We start from the raw sequence: 17,089 nt of genomic DNA on the forward strand, positions 1-17,089 counted from the left end.
TAAATTGTTGCTTAATACAGTTTCCATGGTTTAGACATTGACATTTACCTGCCAGAATAATCAGATTTTACCAATCTAAGAAAAAAATGTTTCATTCTATAAATAGAGCACACTTCACTGCTGTGTCTGTGCAAAATGTACCTAAAAGCTTTTATTCCTCCTTGCATTTCTGATCTACAAACTCCCATAAGCTAGATTTTTAAAAAATTAATTCACAGGATGAGAGTGTTGTTGACTAGACCAGCATTTATTGCCCACTTCCAATTGCACAGAGGGCAGTTAGGAGTCAACCACATTGCTGTGGGTTTGGAGTCACATGTTGATCAGACGCGGTAAGGATGGCAGTTTCCTTCCCCAAAGGACGTTAGTGATTCAGATGGGTTTTTCTAACAATTGACAATGGTCATCATTAGGTTCTCAATTTCAGGTATTTATTGAATTCAAATTCCACCATCTGTCATGGTCCCCAGGACATAACCTGGGTCTCTGGGTTAACAGTCCAGCGATAACAGCGCTAGGCCATTGCCTCCCCATGTAGATTAAACCAAATTAATGCAAAGTTTCATTTGCAAGTTGCTAGTTAATTTTTTGTACCAGTGAATTAGGTATCACCTCTGTCTAAATTATAGCGTCTGAGTAACAAGGTTGTGATTTCTAAGATTATCTGATCATTTTCACCATTGTTTCAAACAGATGCAGAGACAACACAAGTAACTACAGCCTAGTGAGACAAACTCTTGCTAGTGAGCAAATTACTGGATAAAATTCTGAATGACAGTATAAATCGTCACTTGGAAAGGCATGAACTGAACAAGGAGAAGCAACATAGATTCCTCAAGCGAATGTCATCTCCACTAACAACTTAATTTTTCAGGGAGATAACAAAGCAAGTCAAATAGGCAGCATATTTAACACTTCAATATGGCCAAATTAACGACGAAAGTCAAAGCTTACAGGACTCAAAATTGGTTCGTCTGTGGGAAGTAAAGGTTAATGGTGATTTTGTTTGCAGCAGGATCCCACAGGGTGCAATATTAAGTTCCTTGCTTTTTGTAGTATTTATTGATTTAGCCTTCAGTGTATACAGCATCGTTAAGAAGTTTGCAAGTGACACAAAAAAATGAATGTATGGCCAGAAGTGAGGAAGAAGAGTGTGGATAGCAGGAATAAAACACAAGGATGGCCAGATAGGCAGAAACATATCAAGTGGAATTCAACCAGGAAAAGTGAAAGGCAAAGAGTATGTAATAAGTGGTAGAATACTGTACTGAAAACTGCAAAAGAGAGGAATCTTGGTGTGCATGCCCATTATTCCCTAATATAGCAAACTGGTAGGAAAGGTGGTTAAGATGGCATACAGCACACTTTTCTTCATCAAACATAGCACAGAATGAGGAATGTTATTCTAGTTAGCTTGCAAGTGGATTGCTGCTTACAGTTCTGATCATCAGATTACAGGAAAGATATGTTAGCACTGGACATCTGTCAATATTAGAAATTTAAAAAGGAGACTGATAAGGATGCCACCAGGTCTTTATTATAGCTATGAGCAAAGATTGGAACAAATATCTCAAGTACAACTGAATAGAGCTTTATAAAATTATGCGGGGCTTCAAAACAGTAGATAGTAAGAATCCATTTCCCTGTATAGGAAGGTCATAGAATGATTGAATCATACAGTATAGAAGAGGCACTTCAGCTTATCAAGTCTGTAGCACCAAAAATACACTACTTCATGCACTACTGCCACTTTCCTGTACTAGGCCCATGGTCTTGAATGTTATGATACTTCAAGTGTCCACCCAAGTACGTTTTAAAGGTTGTGAGGTTACTTCACTCCAAAGAAAAGCTCCAAAGAAAACAACCCAAGCTTATCCAGACTATCTTCATAATTAAAATGCTCTATTCCAAGCAACTTCCTGGTGAATCTTCTCTACACCCCCTCAGTAAAATCACATCCCACAAGAAGAAATATCCTTTCAACATCCATCCAGTCAAGTCCCCTCAGGATCTTATATATTTCATTTAAGTCACCTATACACTCGGAAAGACAGACTTGATTAGTAGTCAGCATGGCTTTGTGCATGGGAGATCATGCCTCACATTTTTGTTAGAGCTTGTTGATGAAGTGACCAGGGTGACAGGCGTAGTCAATATGGATTTCACTAAGGCCTTTGATAAGGTTCCACATGGTACGTTGCTCTGGAAGGTTAGATTGCATGGAATCCAGGGGGAGCTAGCAAATTGGATACACAATTGGCTTGATAGTAGAAGGCAGAGGGTAATAGTAGAAGGATGCTTGGTGGACTGGAGACTTGTGACTAGTGGAGTGCCTCAGGGTCAGTACTGGTCCCATTGCTGTTTCTTATCAATATCAATGATCTGGATAAGAATGTATGAGGCATGATTAGTAAGTTTGCAGATGACACTGAAACAGTGTCATGGACAGTGAGGAAGGTTATCAAAAATTGCAGCAGGACCTTGATCAGCTGGGGACTTTTCTCTTTAGAGCGTAGGAGACTGACTGGGTATCTTATAAAAGTGTATAAGATTATGAGAGGCATGGATAGGGTGAATGCACTCAGTCTTTTTCCCAGGGTTGGGGAATCAAGGATTAGAGGGCACCAGTTTAAGATTAGAGGGGAAAGAATAAAAGGGAACCCGAGGGGCAACTTTTTTACATAGAGGTGGTACGCATATGGAATAAGCTGTCAGTGGAAGTGGTTGAGGCGCGTACATTAACAATATTTAAAAGGCATTTGGACAAATACATGCATAGGAAAGGTTTGGAAGAATATGAGCCAAGTGCAGGGAAATGGGTTTAGCGTGGATGGACATTTTGGTCGGCATGGATCAGTTTGGGCTGAAGGCCTGTCTCCTCGCTGTTGGACTCTATGACTCTGACTCTTCTAATCTCCAAACGTTACAGGCCTAGACTACCTAGCCTTTCCTCATGAGACAATCTGCTCATTCCAGGTTTTATTCTATGAAACATCGCCTATATAGCTGAAGCACAAATTCCCTACTCTTGTATTCAATTCTCCACGCAATAAACTATAATGTTCTATTAGCTTTAACATTTATTTGCTGTAACTGCACACTAATCTTTCAAAAATTTTTTTTAAATACTTGAATGTGAAACTGAAGTGCTGTAACCTACAAAACTACAGATTAAGATCTGGAAACTGGGATTAGACTGGAAGACTATTTTTTGGATACCACAGACAAATCGGGCCAAATGGGCTCTTTGAGTGATATAGTATCTTTGACTGCCTCTCCTTATGTGGATCTTACCATGCAGAAATTGTCTCTGCATTTCCTAACATACAACATTTTAAGGAGGAATTTCTTTGGCACATTGAGGTTATAGTCTCTCTTTAGTGTTATTGGTTGTATCATATAAGAATGACCCAGATTTTTAGCATTAAGACTGCACGTTAGTTTCTACCATATTTAAAGTTGTTCAGTTTGAATTAGTAAAAAAAAGTCAGTCACATGTCACATAAAAGTACTACAGTTATGTGCTCTGTTAATTGAATGTACAAACAATTTTATTGCCAACATAAACATAGATCCCATGATCCATTATTCTGCAGTCAAGGACCATTAAATACACTGATGTTGTTTCAAAGTTTACAAATAAAGAAAAACTGAAGATTAAATTTATCTTTGTAAAATTTAGTGTGTTGAGTGAACTCCACTTTAACAATGCTTATTGCAGATACTGAGTCAAAACTGCTTAATTTCCCTCAAGCAATGTGTGCGAGTTGCCAATGTGTGTGAGTGGACTGAACAGCAGTTATTATTACTCTCATTACTGTAAGAAAATAAGATGACCATTATGTGATAGCATTAGCTAACTTTAGCCAGTTATAGCTGTGTTCATTAGTCTATAGATGCAGCATAGAAATAAGGATACCTTCTCAGATTTCACAAAATGAGTAGCAATCCCAGCTTGATGCACATCTCGTCCTTTAATTCGAAATCCTGTTAAGGCAAGGTACAATCCAAGTTTCCCTTCCAGTCTTGGCAAGAAGAAACCTCCTCCTACATCTGGAAACAGACCTGTGTACAAATACACTTTAGTTGAATTTGCAGTCAACTTGGCAATCAAATAATCAAAGAAAATTCCAGAATTACGTTGAAAACTTTGAAACATAATGCAACTGAAGCTAAAATTGTACAGTTCATTAAACTTAAAGCAAAGCGATTCAATTTCTACATTCTGATTTTTGTCAGTTAATTACAAACATTTGTTTACTGCTTTTTTGATTGGGTCCATCCATTCAACTGATTTTGTAGCTTCCCTATGTTCCCTATCCACCATGCTAAACCTCTCCACAGTCTGTTCCTTACTCTAGCTCTGAATTCAAGAATCTCTCTAATTTCTCCCCATATACTATATTCCATGCAAATTCCAAGCTCACCTGATCCATAAAACCCATCTCCTGCTCCCTTAACCCTATTTCCATTAAATCTCTGATCAACCAACTCACATTAGTGATATTCATGTCATTTAACTTTGAAAGTGATTTCTTCCTTGGGTGCTTTCCTATATTCTTTTAAAACCACGATCATTAACTTTCTTCTGAAAAAAAATCATTCTTGCCCCCTGTTTTCTTTTTCCAAAACTACTGCTGGATCTCCAAAATCCCACTCTCCTCTAAATTCCTTGATTGTGTTGTCAGCTCCCAAATGCATGCTGATCCTATGCTTTAGGCATGTTCTAATCAGGTCACTGCCACAGCATCAAAATGGCCCTAAACAAAGTCATAACTGATTGTGATCTGTTAACTATGATTGTGCTGAATTGTCCTTCCTTGTCTTTTTATGTAGTCTTGGTCTCAACTGACCAAACCATCCTTTTTCAATGCTTTTTTTCCAGTGAGACCATTTGGTTCCAGTCACTGTCATAACGTCCCTAGCAATACTATTTTCTCATGATCTTCAGGGACCACAAGGATTCTTGGCCTCTGCTTCATGATTATTTAATGATAGAATGATTTCATCCATAAACATAGGGATAGATTCCACATGTACTGTGATGACAATCACTTCCACTTCTGAACCAGCTCTTCACATCTCCCCTAATGCCTCTGTGTTGTCAAATACTCATCTGACACCCAGACCTACATCAGCTGTAATTTCCGCTTACATCGTTGTCATCCTCTTCTTGCCATCTCCATCTCTCTGCTCAGCCATGACTTCAGAATGGTGTATATGGTTTCAACCTCAGAATCCAATCAGTGCACTAGTGTCTGCTAACAACAGACACTCGTTTACAAAGATTGGCCATTTCCAAACTCATGACATCACATTCTTCTGCCTAGTTATCACTGAACCATTCATTCCACCTTCTCTCTGTAACCAGGCACATTCTCCCTTTTCAGATCACTATCTAATTTCCTGCTGAATGCCTTAATTAACTGTGCCCTTACTACACCTTCAGGCACAGCATTCCAGATCCTAAACACTCGCTACATGAAACAGTTATTCCTTATTTCATTTTTGCTCCTTTTTCGACTTACTCTAAACCTGTTTCTGCTATTTCATGATCCTTTCATGATTATTTAATGTTTCTCCAAATCTACCCTGCCCATACCCCTAATGATTTTGCATGCCTCTCAGCCTTCTCCTCTCAAAGGAATTTAGTCCTAAGTCTTCCCAGCTATCTTTGCAACTGAAGTTTCTGATCACTGGAATAATTCTTGTGAAATATTTCTGCACTTATTCCAATATGTTCACATCCTTCCAACACTTTGTTGCTCAGAATTAAACGGAATACTCTAGCTGAAGCTGAACTGGTGACTTAAGCAAGTTTAACATAATCGCCTTGTTCTTATATTCTGCTTCTACCAATAAAGCCCAAGGTACTGTATGCTTTATTAACCATTCTCTCAACCTATCCCACCATCGTTAATGCCCTTTACACATATACACCTAGGTACCTCTGTTCCCATACTCTCTTAAGAGATGTACTGACTACATTAGGCAATCTCTTCATGCCTTTCCTATCAAAGTTGATAACTTCACATTTCATTGCATTGAACTTCAGCTGTCATCCGTCTGCCCATTCCACTAACTTATCTATATCCATTTAACTAATAGATATAGTTAAGCCCATGTGAATACAAACACATATTTAGTGCTTCACCCACAGAAAACACAAGTAGCTGCAAAACAATATTAAACTACAAGAAACGTTTAACATCTACATGATTAAAATTCACATTTAGACATACTGTTGAACTTATTAGGAAAAATAATGAAGGAAGTTTGTCGCATATCAAAAAAATCACACACTGTGTTACTTTCTTGATATTGGATAGTCCAAACAATTCAACTGAAATTTTTTGGGTAAGCTTGTATGTACATCAGTGTCATTTATAGCTGTTTTGAAATTTAAGAGACACAACTTGAATACTATTCACACAACATTCCAAAGAAAGGAAGAAAATAGATGACGACAAACTAGTAAGAAATAAAAAATGAGATATAACAGACTATATAAATAATTTCAAAGGAAGAGTGTAGTTAAAGTAAATGTCTTAGAATTGTGAATGGGAAACAAGGAAATGGCAAAGGGTTTGAACAAATGTACTGCATATTTTTCTTGATAAAAGACATTATGCGGGTTAACCCCTGTCTCTGAGCGAAGTTCTCACATGTGCGAGAGGTGTGTAATAACAGACCTCTGAACAGATTGGTTCAAAAATAAGGTTGAAAAGGAACCTTGCCTGAAAGCAACTCTGATATAGTGTGCTTTTAAGACTTGGCATGATAGGTTGCCCACCACTAGTTAAATATCAGTGGCAGCAGCATTAGTTCCTTGAGTGGGCATTAATGGCCAATGGCCATCAATTGATTCCAAGCTGGGAAAGCTGTCCATTACACTTCTCAGCCTGGTGTAATTGGGGCAGAAGGAGAAAAGCAGTGGGGTCCCCATCTGGCACCCTCATACCTGATCAAATACTCCTCACATTCAAGCTTGCCTTGAAGGACAGCAATAAATTCTGACCAAAGAGACTTCATAAGGACATAGTTAAGTAAGAAATCTCACTGTCGCTGGGTCAAAGTCTTGCAATTTCCACCTTAAGGATATTGTGGATCAACCTACAGCAGGTGAACTGCACCACTTCAAGAAGGCAGCTCACCACCACCTTCTCAAGGTCCCAAGAGTGAATTAAGAAAAAAACTGTAAAAAGTACATTTGATGGGATAAAATGAAGTAAAATTGATGTTATTCATTATGAAAGGAAGAACAAAAAACAACATAGAGACATAGAGATGTACAGCATGGAAACAGACCCTTCGGTCCAACCCGTCCATGCCGACCAGATATCCCAACCCAATCTCGTCCCACCTGCCAGCACCTGGCCCAAATCCCTCCAAACCCTTCCTATTCATATACCCATCCAAATGCCTCTTAAATGTTGCAATTGTACCAGCCTCCACCACATCCTCTGGCAGCTCATTCCATACACGTACCACCCTCTGTATGAAAAAGTTGCCCCTAAGGTCTCTTTTATATCTTTCCCCTCTCACCCTAAACCTATGCCCTGTAGTTCTGGCCTCCCTACATGCAATATTCCAACAGTGGCCTAACTAGTGTTCTGTACAGCCCGCAACATGACCCCCCACTCCTGTACTCAATACTCTGACCAATAAAGGAAAGCATACCAAACACCTTCTTCACTATCCTATCTCCCTGCGGTTCCACTTTCAAGGAGCTATGAACCTGCACTCCAACGTTTCTTTGTTCAGCAACACTCCCTAGGATCTTACCATTAAGGTGTATAAGTCCTGCTAAGATTTGCTTTCCCAAAATGCAGCACCTCGCATTTATCTGAATTAAACTCCATCTGCCACTTCTCAGCCCATTGGCCCATCTGGTCCAGATTCTGGTGTAATCTGAGGTAACCCTCTTCGTTGTCCACTACATCTCCAATTTTGGTGTCATCTGCAAACTTACTAACTGTACCTCTGATGCTCATAGTATTTAAGTTGAGAAATATTTCAGAATGTAATGGTAGAGAGACCTGGGCTGGTTGTAAATGAAACACAAAGGGTTAACATGCAGATACAGCATGTAATTAGGAAGACGACTGGCACTGTAAGGGGTTTGGTGTATAAATTATAAAGTCTTGTTACAATTGTACAGGATGTTGATGAGACCACACTTAGAATTGCTTAGTTTTGGTTTACTTAACACAGTACTTATTTTTGTTTATATTGGAGGCAGTTCAGAGTTCATTATTTGAATTCTGGCATGAATGAGTAGGCTTATGAAGAAAGGTTGAATCTCTGTTTGTTGGAATTTTAAAAAATGAAAGTTGATCTTATTGAAACTATGACTGATGAACAGATTAGTCATGATCTTCCTAAATGGATGAGCAGGCTTGTGGGGCCAAATGGCCTACTCCTGCTTCCATGTCTTATATTTTTATGGAGATGACATCTGAGAACCAGAGAAAATAATGGATCTGATTGATGAGTAACAACAACCTTGCATTTATATAATTGCCTTTTATATAGAAAAATGGTCCAAAACTAATTGGTAGAGAATAGGAAAAAAAAGACACCAATTCAAGAAAATATTAGGTTGGATTGCCAAAACTTAGATGAACTGTAAATAGATTATAACAAAAGTCTTAAAAGGAACAGAATGAGTTGGAAAGCCACAGGGCTGAAGGACAGAATTCTGGTGCATGATCATTATCCACTGATGGCAACTGATGTGCCATATACACTGGGATGGAGAATTCAATCAAACAGCTTTTAGTTTGTTTTAAAAAAATTTTACTTTTTATCTTGCTAATCCTGCAGTTGGAAACATCTTAGGCTAGAAAATGAAACTTGTACAGAATTCTGCAAACTCTTAGCACTTTAAAGTTTACTTGTATTTAAACTATTTTAGATTCTCATTAACACAGAAATACTGTGTTTTACATCTCCAGTACCAGTAGTACTGGAGCTAGTGATTCCATGATATTGTTGACATTCTTTTTAAATTTTCCATTTCACCGCACCAATTTCTATGCTGTATTTTTTGCCAACAAAAGGTTCATCTTGAAGATCTGTACTAGTTGATTTTCTAAGATTGCCTATCAACACAAGAAGACATAACAGATTTCAATTAAAAAAGTAGTGGTACCCCACATCACATTCAGCAAGTAAGTACCCATTCATTGCCTTGAAATGACACTGATTTGTTTTTGCTCACAGAGTTTACATTCAGTTACTATTACACACATAAGCATTACAAAATGCAGTTCACATTTTCTATATTTCTTCATGCCCATATAAGGCGTATTTATAATAATATAAATCCTGGTTTGTTAATGCATTTAGCAGCCTCCAGGTGCATATCAGGGCTTTGATCCTGGGAAACACGCCATAAGTTTAAGGTAAGGAATGTTTGGCTCCACTTTCCTTTTGTTTTTTATTCCTTGGCCTTTTCAAAGTTTAATTGTTTTCAGATTATTTTATGAGTTACATCAGGAGTCAATTCTTTTGGACTTGAATTTTTTTTTGAACAAGTCTTTCGTCTGTCCACGATCATTGTAATTATCAACAGCAAAAGAAAACAGGAAATCCAACTAAATACAAGGACAAATAGAATATTCCCTAAAAAAGAAATGAAGATAAACATATCGCTGCGAAAACATTTTCAAAATAAAAAACATTAATGATAGTAAAATTAGAAAATAATTTCAGGAGTTTAGTAAATTCATTCTTATCCTCCACTTTATTCCTTTCCTGGATGGATTTGGGACTTTGCCCACCTTATTCAGTGGTTGGTCCATAAGGATGTAGAAATTGTATTTCATTTGATAAATTGTTACACACAACCATTTTTATCATATGGTTTGTTAGAAGGTCACTAACCTGAAATATTAATTCTCTTTCTCTCTCCACAGATATTGACTTACCTAGCATTTCCAGTACTTTATTTTAATTTTATATTAGAGAAATTCACTATTGCTTTCAGACACCTCTTCTAAAAACTGGAAAAGATATTTATAGTGAATATCTTCAAATATTTGTGGAAACCAAACCCATACAGCAACAGTCATACTGTAAATGATGAACAGTTGTTGACATTCAGAAATACACACTTGGAATTAACTCACACAAATCACTTAAAATTTGAGACTTATTGAGAAATAATGTGCATTATAAGTAACTTAGACTCTGACTATATCCAAACATTGGCTAATAACAGTCATTATGAATTCTGCCATATATAACACATGCACATGCCACAGTTGGTAGGTGGAATTTCAATACATTTTATTTTGAAAACACTAATCTCCTGACATGGGGAAGATTGGATTTCAGCGACTTTTTAAAAAATTAAGTATTTTTTAACCTAAAGTTTAAGAGTGCTCAGATGATCTAAGAGTTAAATGTAGGTACTCAAACCTATGCCTTCTAAACCAAACAATTCAAAAGTTATACATCGTTTCTTTCATTAGTATTAACTCGTTCAGAAAGCTCCAGTTGGAACAGCACTTTTACTTATTGAAAGACTGGGACACTTGCCTCGTTATTTGAGATTAAAATTCCAAAGAACTGCAGGACAGCCAAAAATATTTCATAATCTTCATTTTTTGTCTAAACACAAAGCTCCAAATGTAATAGTGGACATCATTTAAAGTATCCAACTTTTAAATGGGCAGTCACATTCTAAAATCAACTATGACACTTATTTAGAACTATGGAAGGGAGAGAAGGGATGGCTTATTTGCTGTCAAATGGAAAGGAGAAGGAAGAATGAATAAGGAATATCTGGGATAGGGTAAAAGGCAGGAGAGATGGAACAAAGGAAGTCAAGTTTGCTTTGCACATTACTCTATTTCCTGGAAACTCTAAGGCAATCCTGGAGGTTTGGAAATCCTTTACTCTCTTTGTGCTTTCCCAGGTCACACTGCCTTCTTGGCCAGATTGGGGGAAGTCTGATGATCGGGGAAAAGTCTCCTGGAATCTTATGTATCATTCTAAAAGCTTTACCAATATATATTCGCAATTAAAGTTGCTGGCTATAGATCTGGTTATTGGTATAGGTCTTTGATGCACATTTTGAACAGCAACAGTTGCATTAAGGAAGAGCAATTTGACCAAAGTGTGGAAAAAGAAGCTAACTGGATGCTGTGCTATCAGGAGATGTCTGCTTGAAAGTGTAGAGTCATAGAGGCTTAGAGACGTACAGCACGGAAACAGACCCTTCAGTCCAACTCGTCCATGCCAATCAGATATCCCATCTCAACCCAATCTAGTCACACCTGCCAGCACCTAGCCCATTTCCCTCCAAACCCTTCCTATTCATAATCCCATCTAGATGCCTTTTAAATGTTGCAATTGTACCAGCCTCCACCACTTCCTCTGACAGCCTATTCCATACACGTACCACCCTCTGTGTGAAAAAGTTGCACCTTAGGTATCTTTTTATATCTTTCCCCTCTCACCCTAAAGTTATTCCCTCTAGTTCTGGACTCCCGCACCCCAGGAAAAAGACTTTGTCTATCTATCTTCATGATTTTATAAACTACTGTAAGGTCACCCCTCAACCTCCGATGCTCCAGGGAAAACAGCTCCAGCCTATTCAATTCCTCCCTTTAGCTGAAATCCTCCAACCCTGGCAACATTCTTGTAAATCTTTTCTGAACCTTTTCAAGTTTCACAACATCCTTCCGATAAGAAGGAGACAAGAATTGCACGCAATATTCCAAAAGTGGCCTAACCAAAGTCTTCTACAGCCGCAACATGACCTCCCAACTCCTGTAATCAATACTCTGATCAAAAAAAGGAAAGTATACCAAATGCCTTCTTCACTATTTTAGCAAGTAATTTTTGAAGATTTTATAGCTTGCATGGATATGTTTCAGTATGGAACTGTCCAGTGGTCAATGGCTTATTGCTGTGGAAAATGCTTACAACTTCTTCTGATATATTTTGGGTTAATAGTCGAAGCTTTAGACTTGGGTCAACTGAGATGAACAAATTCTTCTGAACATCTACTTTCTGGAGCTCCGGATCTTCATACTTTTCATTGTACTTGGCTCTCACCTCAATTTGCCTCTTGGCACAAGGTTCTTCCATCGTATAGCCTCATGATCAGTTTCAACGGATTCATTTTCAGGTCACCACCTTGGATCACTTCGCACAGCTCTGTGAAACTCATATTGTTTCATGAGATACATATCTATCTGTAGCTTCACATTTACTTGGTGCTCTCCTTCGCAGTCACCACTTTAACAGTAACAAAGCATTTATCAATTTTAGACCTGATGATACCAACCTGTTGAATGGTGTAAAATGATTTGTCACAATCATTGGCTCACAAACCAACCTTATAGGCACGATATGCTTATTTCTAGATAAATGCTTGCGTGAAAAGTGATTCAATGTTTTGCAGTTAGAACACTGCTTTTCCCATTTTGGATGTGCTTCTTTTCCCTTTATGTGATGACTCCTGCAATATTTACATTTTACCCTCTAGCCTTGCTCTTTCTGCTGGCTTCTATGCAAATACTTTATATCTTTTTCAATATGCTGTTTTCATTCAGCCTGGAATGTCTTTCAGCATAATGGAAAGCTCATCTGCCTACCATCGATATGCTGCAGCTGATGATTGACTACCTTAGAGCATTTATTTAGGTGAAAGAAAGAAGGACATTTTGTTTCCACAGTCAGTGCCCAGCAGAATAACATCAGAAAAGATTTTCCATTTGCATTATAGCTTAATAAATCAACATGGGATTATCTAGTCACAATGTACTGGCATCTGCCCTGTTGACACAAAGTCACACTCAGAGGAATGATGAAATAGAGACGCACATCACAGGAGTCCCAAAATGATGTGAAGGCATTGCCCTGTACATAGAAAAGCACTGTTTGCCAAAAACTTGTCCATCAACTTGAAGCAAGTGCTAGATAATGCTATGAGGATAATAAACTTTATGATATTTCAACCTGGGGATGGCAGAATTTTGTTTTAACCACTCTATCTTGGAAGTATGAAGCAAGCACATTGATCAACTGTTCCATGTGAAGACTGAACATCTGTCTCACGGAAAGGACTCAACATATATCTTTGGATTTCTCTCCAAGATCAAGTTATTCTTTGCAGATTGCCCATTTCCATTCTCTCACTTACTATATGACATGACATCGCCCTCTCAGCTAGGCAACCTCTAGCCTTCAAGAGCTGAGACCAACTATCTTCAATGCCCAAGACAAAACTGAGTCAATTGTAAAAACCCACCTGGAATTCTAGATGCGGTTTTTGAAGAAGAACATCAGAAAAGATTTTTCATTTGCATGGTCGCTTAATAAATCAACATGGATTTATCTAGTCACAATTTACTGGCATATACCCTGTTGGTGCAAAGTCATAAACTTCCCTTAACATTCCTGAAATCTTGATAATGAATGAACCACAGTTACAGGACAGTGTTAAAGGGAGACTGAGCAACAGCAATTCTAACTGAATTGGTGAGGCAATTTATGTGGAAAAAAAACTTTTCTCAAGATTTCTCAATAACTGAAAGAGTGAACTTTCTGCAAGTTTCAACAGATGGCAGATTCAAGACTGAATTCCAATGAAAGCAACTAGCAGAGTTTTCAGTACAAACAGGGCCAGAAGCACCGAAAATGTCACTCAGGGCTGTCAGGGTTTCAATAATACTTGCTCCAACTTACCTTTGTGGAAGTAAAACTTCATCGCTCAGTAGAAATAAATCAAAGCTTTACAAACATACAACGAAGGAGCAGCAGTGCACCATTTGGGCCCTCAATACGATCATGGCTGATTTGATTGTCAGCTGAATTTCATATTCCCACCTACACCTGCATAGTCTCTGACTCCCTTGTTAGTCAAGAATCTATTTACCTCTACTGCTGTCTCTGTCTCCACAACCTCCTAGGAAATAGACTTGCAAAGACTCTCAGCCCTCTGAGAGCCAAAATTTATCTTAATTTCTTTCTGAAATGAATATCTCTTCTTTTTAAACAAGGATCCCTCCTGTTAAATCTTCTGAAGATCTTTCATTTCTGAATAAGATCACCTCAAACTTTAATGAATGCAGGCTCTGCCTGTCCAACTTTTCCTCTCAAAATGAACCCCCCATACCAAGTATCACTCAAGTGAACTTCTCCGAATTGATCCTAATACATTTATAATATTTCTTAAATATGGAGACCAATCTGTACAAAGTATTCCATATGTAGTCTCATAAATACCCTATACAATTGTAGCAAGCCATCCCTACTTTTATACTGAATTCCACTTACCATGATAACATTCCATTTTTCTTTCTAATTACTTGCTTTATGTGTATACTAACTTTGTGTGTTTCAGGAAGCCCAAATCCTTCTCCATCTCAGAGTTCTGCAATCTCTCTCCATTTGAATAATATATGCTTTTCTATTCTTACTGCAAAAGGGAACAATTTCAGAGTTTCCTCCTGCATACTCCATCTGCCAATTTTTTGCCCACTCTCTTAATCTTAATTACTTACTGTTATTTATATCTGATTTGCTACTCATCTTTTTGGAACGTAATTATTTTATTTTCAATGTGATACTACTGTAACTTTAACTTCTTTAGTTGCCCACAGATGGTGCATTCTCGGAGTCTTTCCTTCTCACTAGAATGCACATTATTCTGAGTATTGTGAAATATCTCATCAAATGCCAGCAAATTCGATTTTTACTGACTTATTCCATAAACAAAATTCCTAGTTCACTTTAGTAAGTCCTGCCTTCATGCCCTCGTAATAGCCCTTAGCTAAGTTTAAAACATTATTCTAATATGCATTTTCACTCCCTCAAACTGACTCTAAAATTCAATCACATTATGATCACTGCTATCTTGGGATGGCTTCACTGTGAGGTCATAGGTACATGATAGATGGAGTGTAATTGCTCTCTGGCTCCAAAACAGACTGCTCTAAGAAACTGTCCCAAGAACACTGCGTGAACTCATCATTCAATTACATTTGCCAATCTGATTCATCCAATCCATATGTTGATTGAAATCATCATCTTTATCAACATGCCTTTATCACGAGCCCCATTATTTCTGTCTGTATAAATTATCCTACAGTTTGGTTACTTTTTGGAGGTCGATATGCCACACACACACAAGCAACTTCTCACCTTTACTATTTATAATCTCTACTCAAGCTTAAAGCCGTGTCTCTGTTACGGCTACCAGATCAATATATTTATTTCTATTTGTGCTGTCAAATCATCTGTTTTGTTACAAATCCCACACGCATTCAGATACAGAGCAAATAGCTATGTTCTTTTACTATCTTTGACCGTCCAGATTCATTTTTTTTTTAGACAGAATTCTGTCATTGCTGGCTGGCCAGCATTTATTGCCCATCCCTTCCTCCCCTTCAGAAGGCAGTGGTGAGCTGCATTTTTGAGCCATTGCAGTCCACATGCTCTATGTTGACTGTCAGTGCCCTTAGGGAGGGAATTCCAGGATTCTGACCCAGCAACAGTGAATGACCAGCAACATATTTGAAAGTCAGGGTGGTGAGCGGCTTACAGGGGAACTTGCAGGTGGTGATGTTCCTATGTTTATGCTGCCCTTGTCCTTCTAGATGAAGAGGTCGTAGGTTTGGAAGGTGGCATCTAAGGATGTTTGTTGAATTTCCACAGAACATCTTGTAGATAGTACAAATAGCTGCAACAGAGCATCGGTGGTGGAGGGAGTGAATGCTTGTGGATGGGGTGCCAATCAAGCAGGTAGCTTTGCCCTGGATAGTATCAAGCTTTGAGTGTTATCAGAACTGCACCCAGCCAGCCAAAGGGGGACTATTCAAAAACACTCCTAACTTGTGCCTTGTAGGTGGTGGACTGGCTTTGGGGAGTCAGGAGCTCATATGCTTGCCACAGTATTCCAAGCCTTGACCTGCTCTGGCTTGTAAGTGGCAAGCCCATTTAAGATTTTGGTCAATCGTAATCCCCAAGATGGTGGGGAATTCAGTGACAGTAGCACCATTCAATGTCTCAAGGCAGTAGTTCAATTGTTTCTTATTGGTGAGGGTCATTGCCTGGCATTTGTGTGGCAGGAATGTTACTTGAAACTTCACAGCCCAAGCCTAGATATTGTCCAGACCTTGTTGCATTTGAACTTGAACCTCACCAGCATCGGAAAAGTTGTGAATGGCATTGAACATGGAGTAATCAATGGTGAACATTCCCACTTCTGACTTATGATGGAGGGAAGGTCATTGATGAAGCAGATGAAGATGTTTGGGCCGAGGATACTATTCTGAGGAACTCTTATGGAGATGTCCTGGAGCTGAATGACTGACCTCCAACAGCCAAAACCATCTTCCCACGTGCTACTTATGTTTTCAACCACTGGAGAGCTTGCCCCATAGATTCCTGTTGTGCTAGGGCTTATTGATCTCGTACTTAGTTAAATGCAGCCTTAATGTCAAGGGATGTCACTTTCCCCTCACCTCTAGAATTCAGCTCTTTTGTCTATGAACCAAAGTTGTAATGAGGTCAGGAACTGAGTGGCCATGGTGGAACCCAAACTGGGCATCAGTGAGCAGGTGCTGCTTAATAGGTCAATGACAATTTCCATTATTTTACTGATGACCGAAAGTAGACCGATGGGGCTGCAACTGGCTAGGTTTGTGTATTTTGATTTGCAAGTTTTGACCTTTCCTCACAGGCTACGATCAGCATCTTCTCAATTAACACCTTGCTGTTTTGGCTTGTTTTCTCTATTCAATTTATCACATCTTCCCAAACTTGATCCCACAAGCCATTATTTAAAGAATCGTCTTTACTGCTCTAGTTATACAATGTGTTAGAACAGTAGTCCCAGCATAGTACAGATGTAAACCACAACTAACCCACTAATTATGCTTACCATTTTTGTCAATGCTTTTGAGTAGAAAACAATTCAAATAATTACTAACATTCCCAAAACATTGGCACTCACGCTCTAACAAGCAAACTTATCCATCAAATGAATGGTAACACTTTCGAAATAAATAGCTTAGGTATGAGGGGGATCCAAGATGGTGGCGACCTGAGCTGATCTGCCTTGCTGAGC

At 38.5% G+C, this 17,089-nt stretch overlaps 1 protein-coding gene across 1 annotated transcript in view; it reads right to left on the bottom strand.

The window, feature by feature from the left end:
- hibch (3-hydroxyisobutyryl-CoA hydrolase) overlaps positions 1 to 17,089 on the bottom strand; it is a 123,715-nt gene that overhangs the window by 21,479 nt on the left and 85,147 nt on the right. The window contains exon 8 of the mRNA XM_043692857.1: positions 3,920 to 4,065. Coding sequence (XP_043548792.1) covers positions 3,920 to 4,065 — 146 coding nt within the window. The remainder of the gene's footprint in view (positions 1 to 3,919; positions 4,066 to 17,089) is intronic.

Source organism: Chiloscyllium plagiosum, chromosome 7 (genome assembly GCF_004010195.1).
Source record: "Chiloscyllium plagiosum isolate BGI_BamShark_2017 chromosome 7, ASM401019v2, whole genome shotgun sequence".
Taxonomy (NCBI): Eukaryota; Metazoa; Chordata; class Chondrichthyes; order Orectolobiformes; family Hemiscylliidae; genus Chiloscyllium; species Chiloscyllium plagiosum.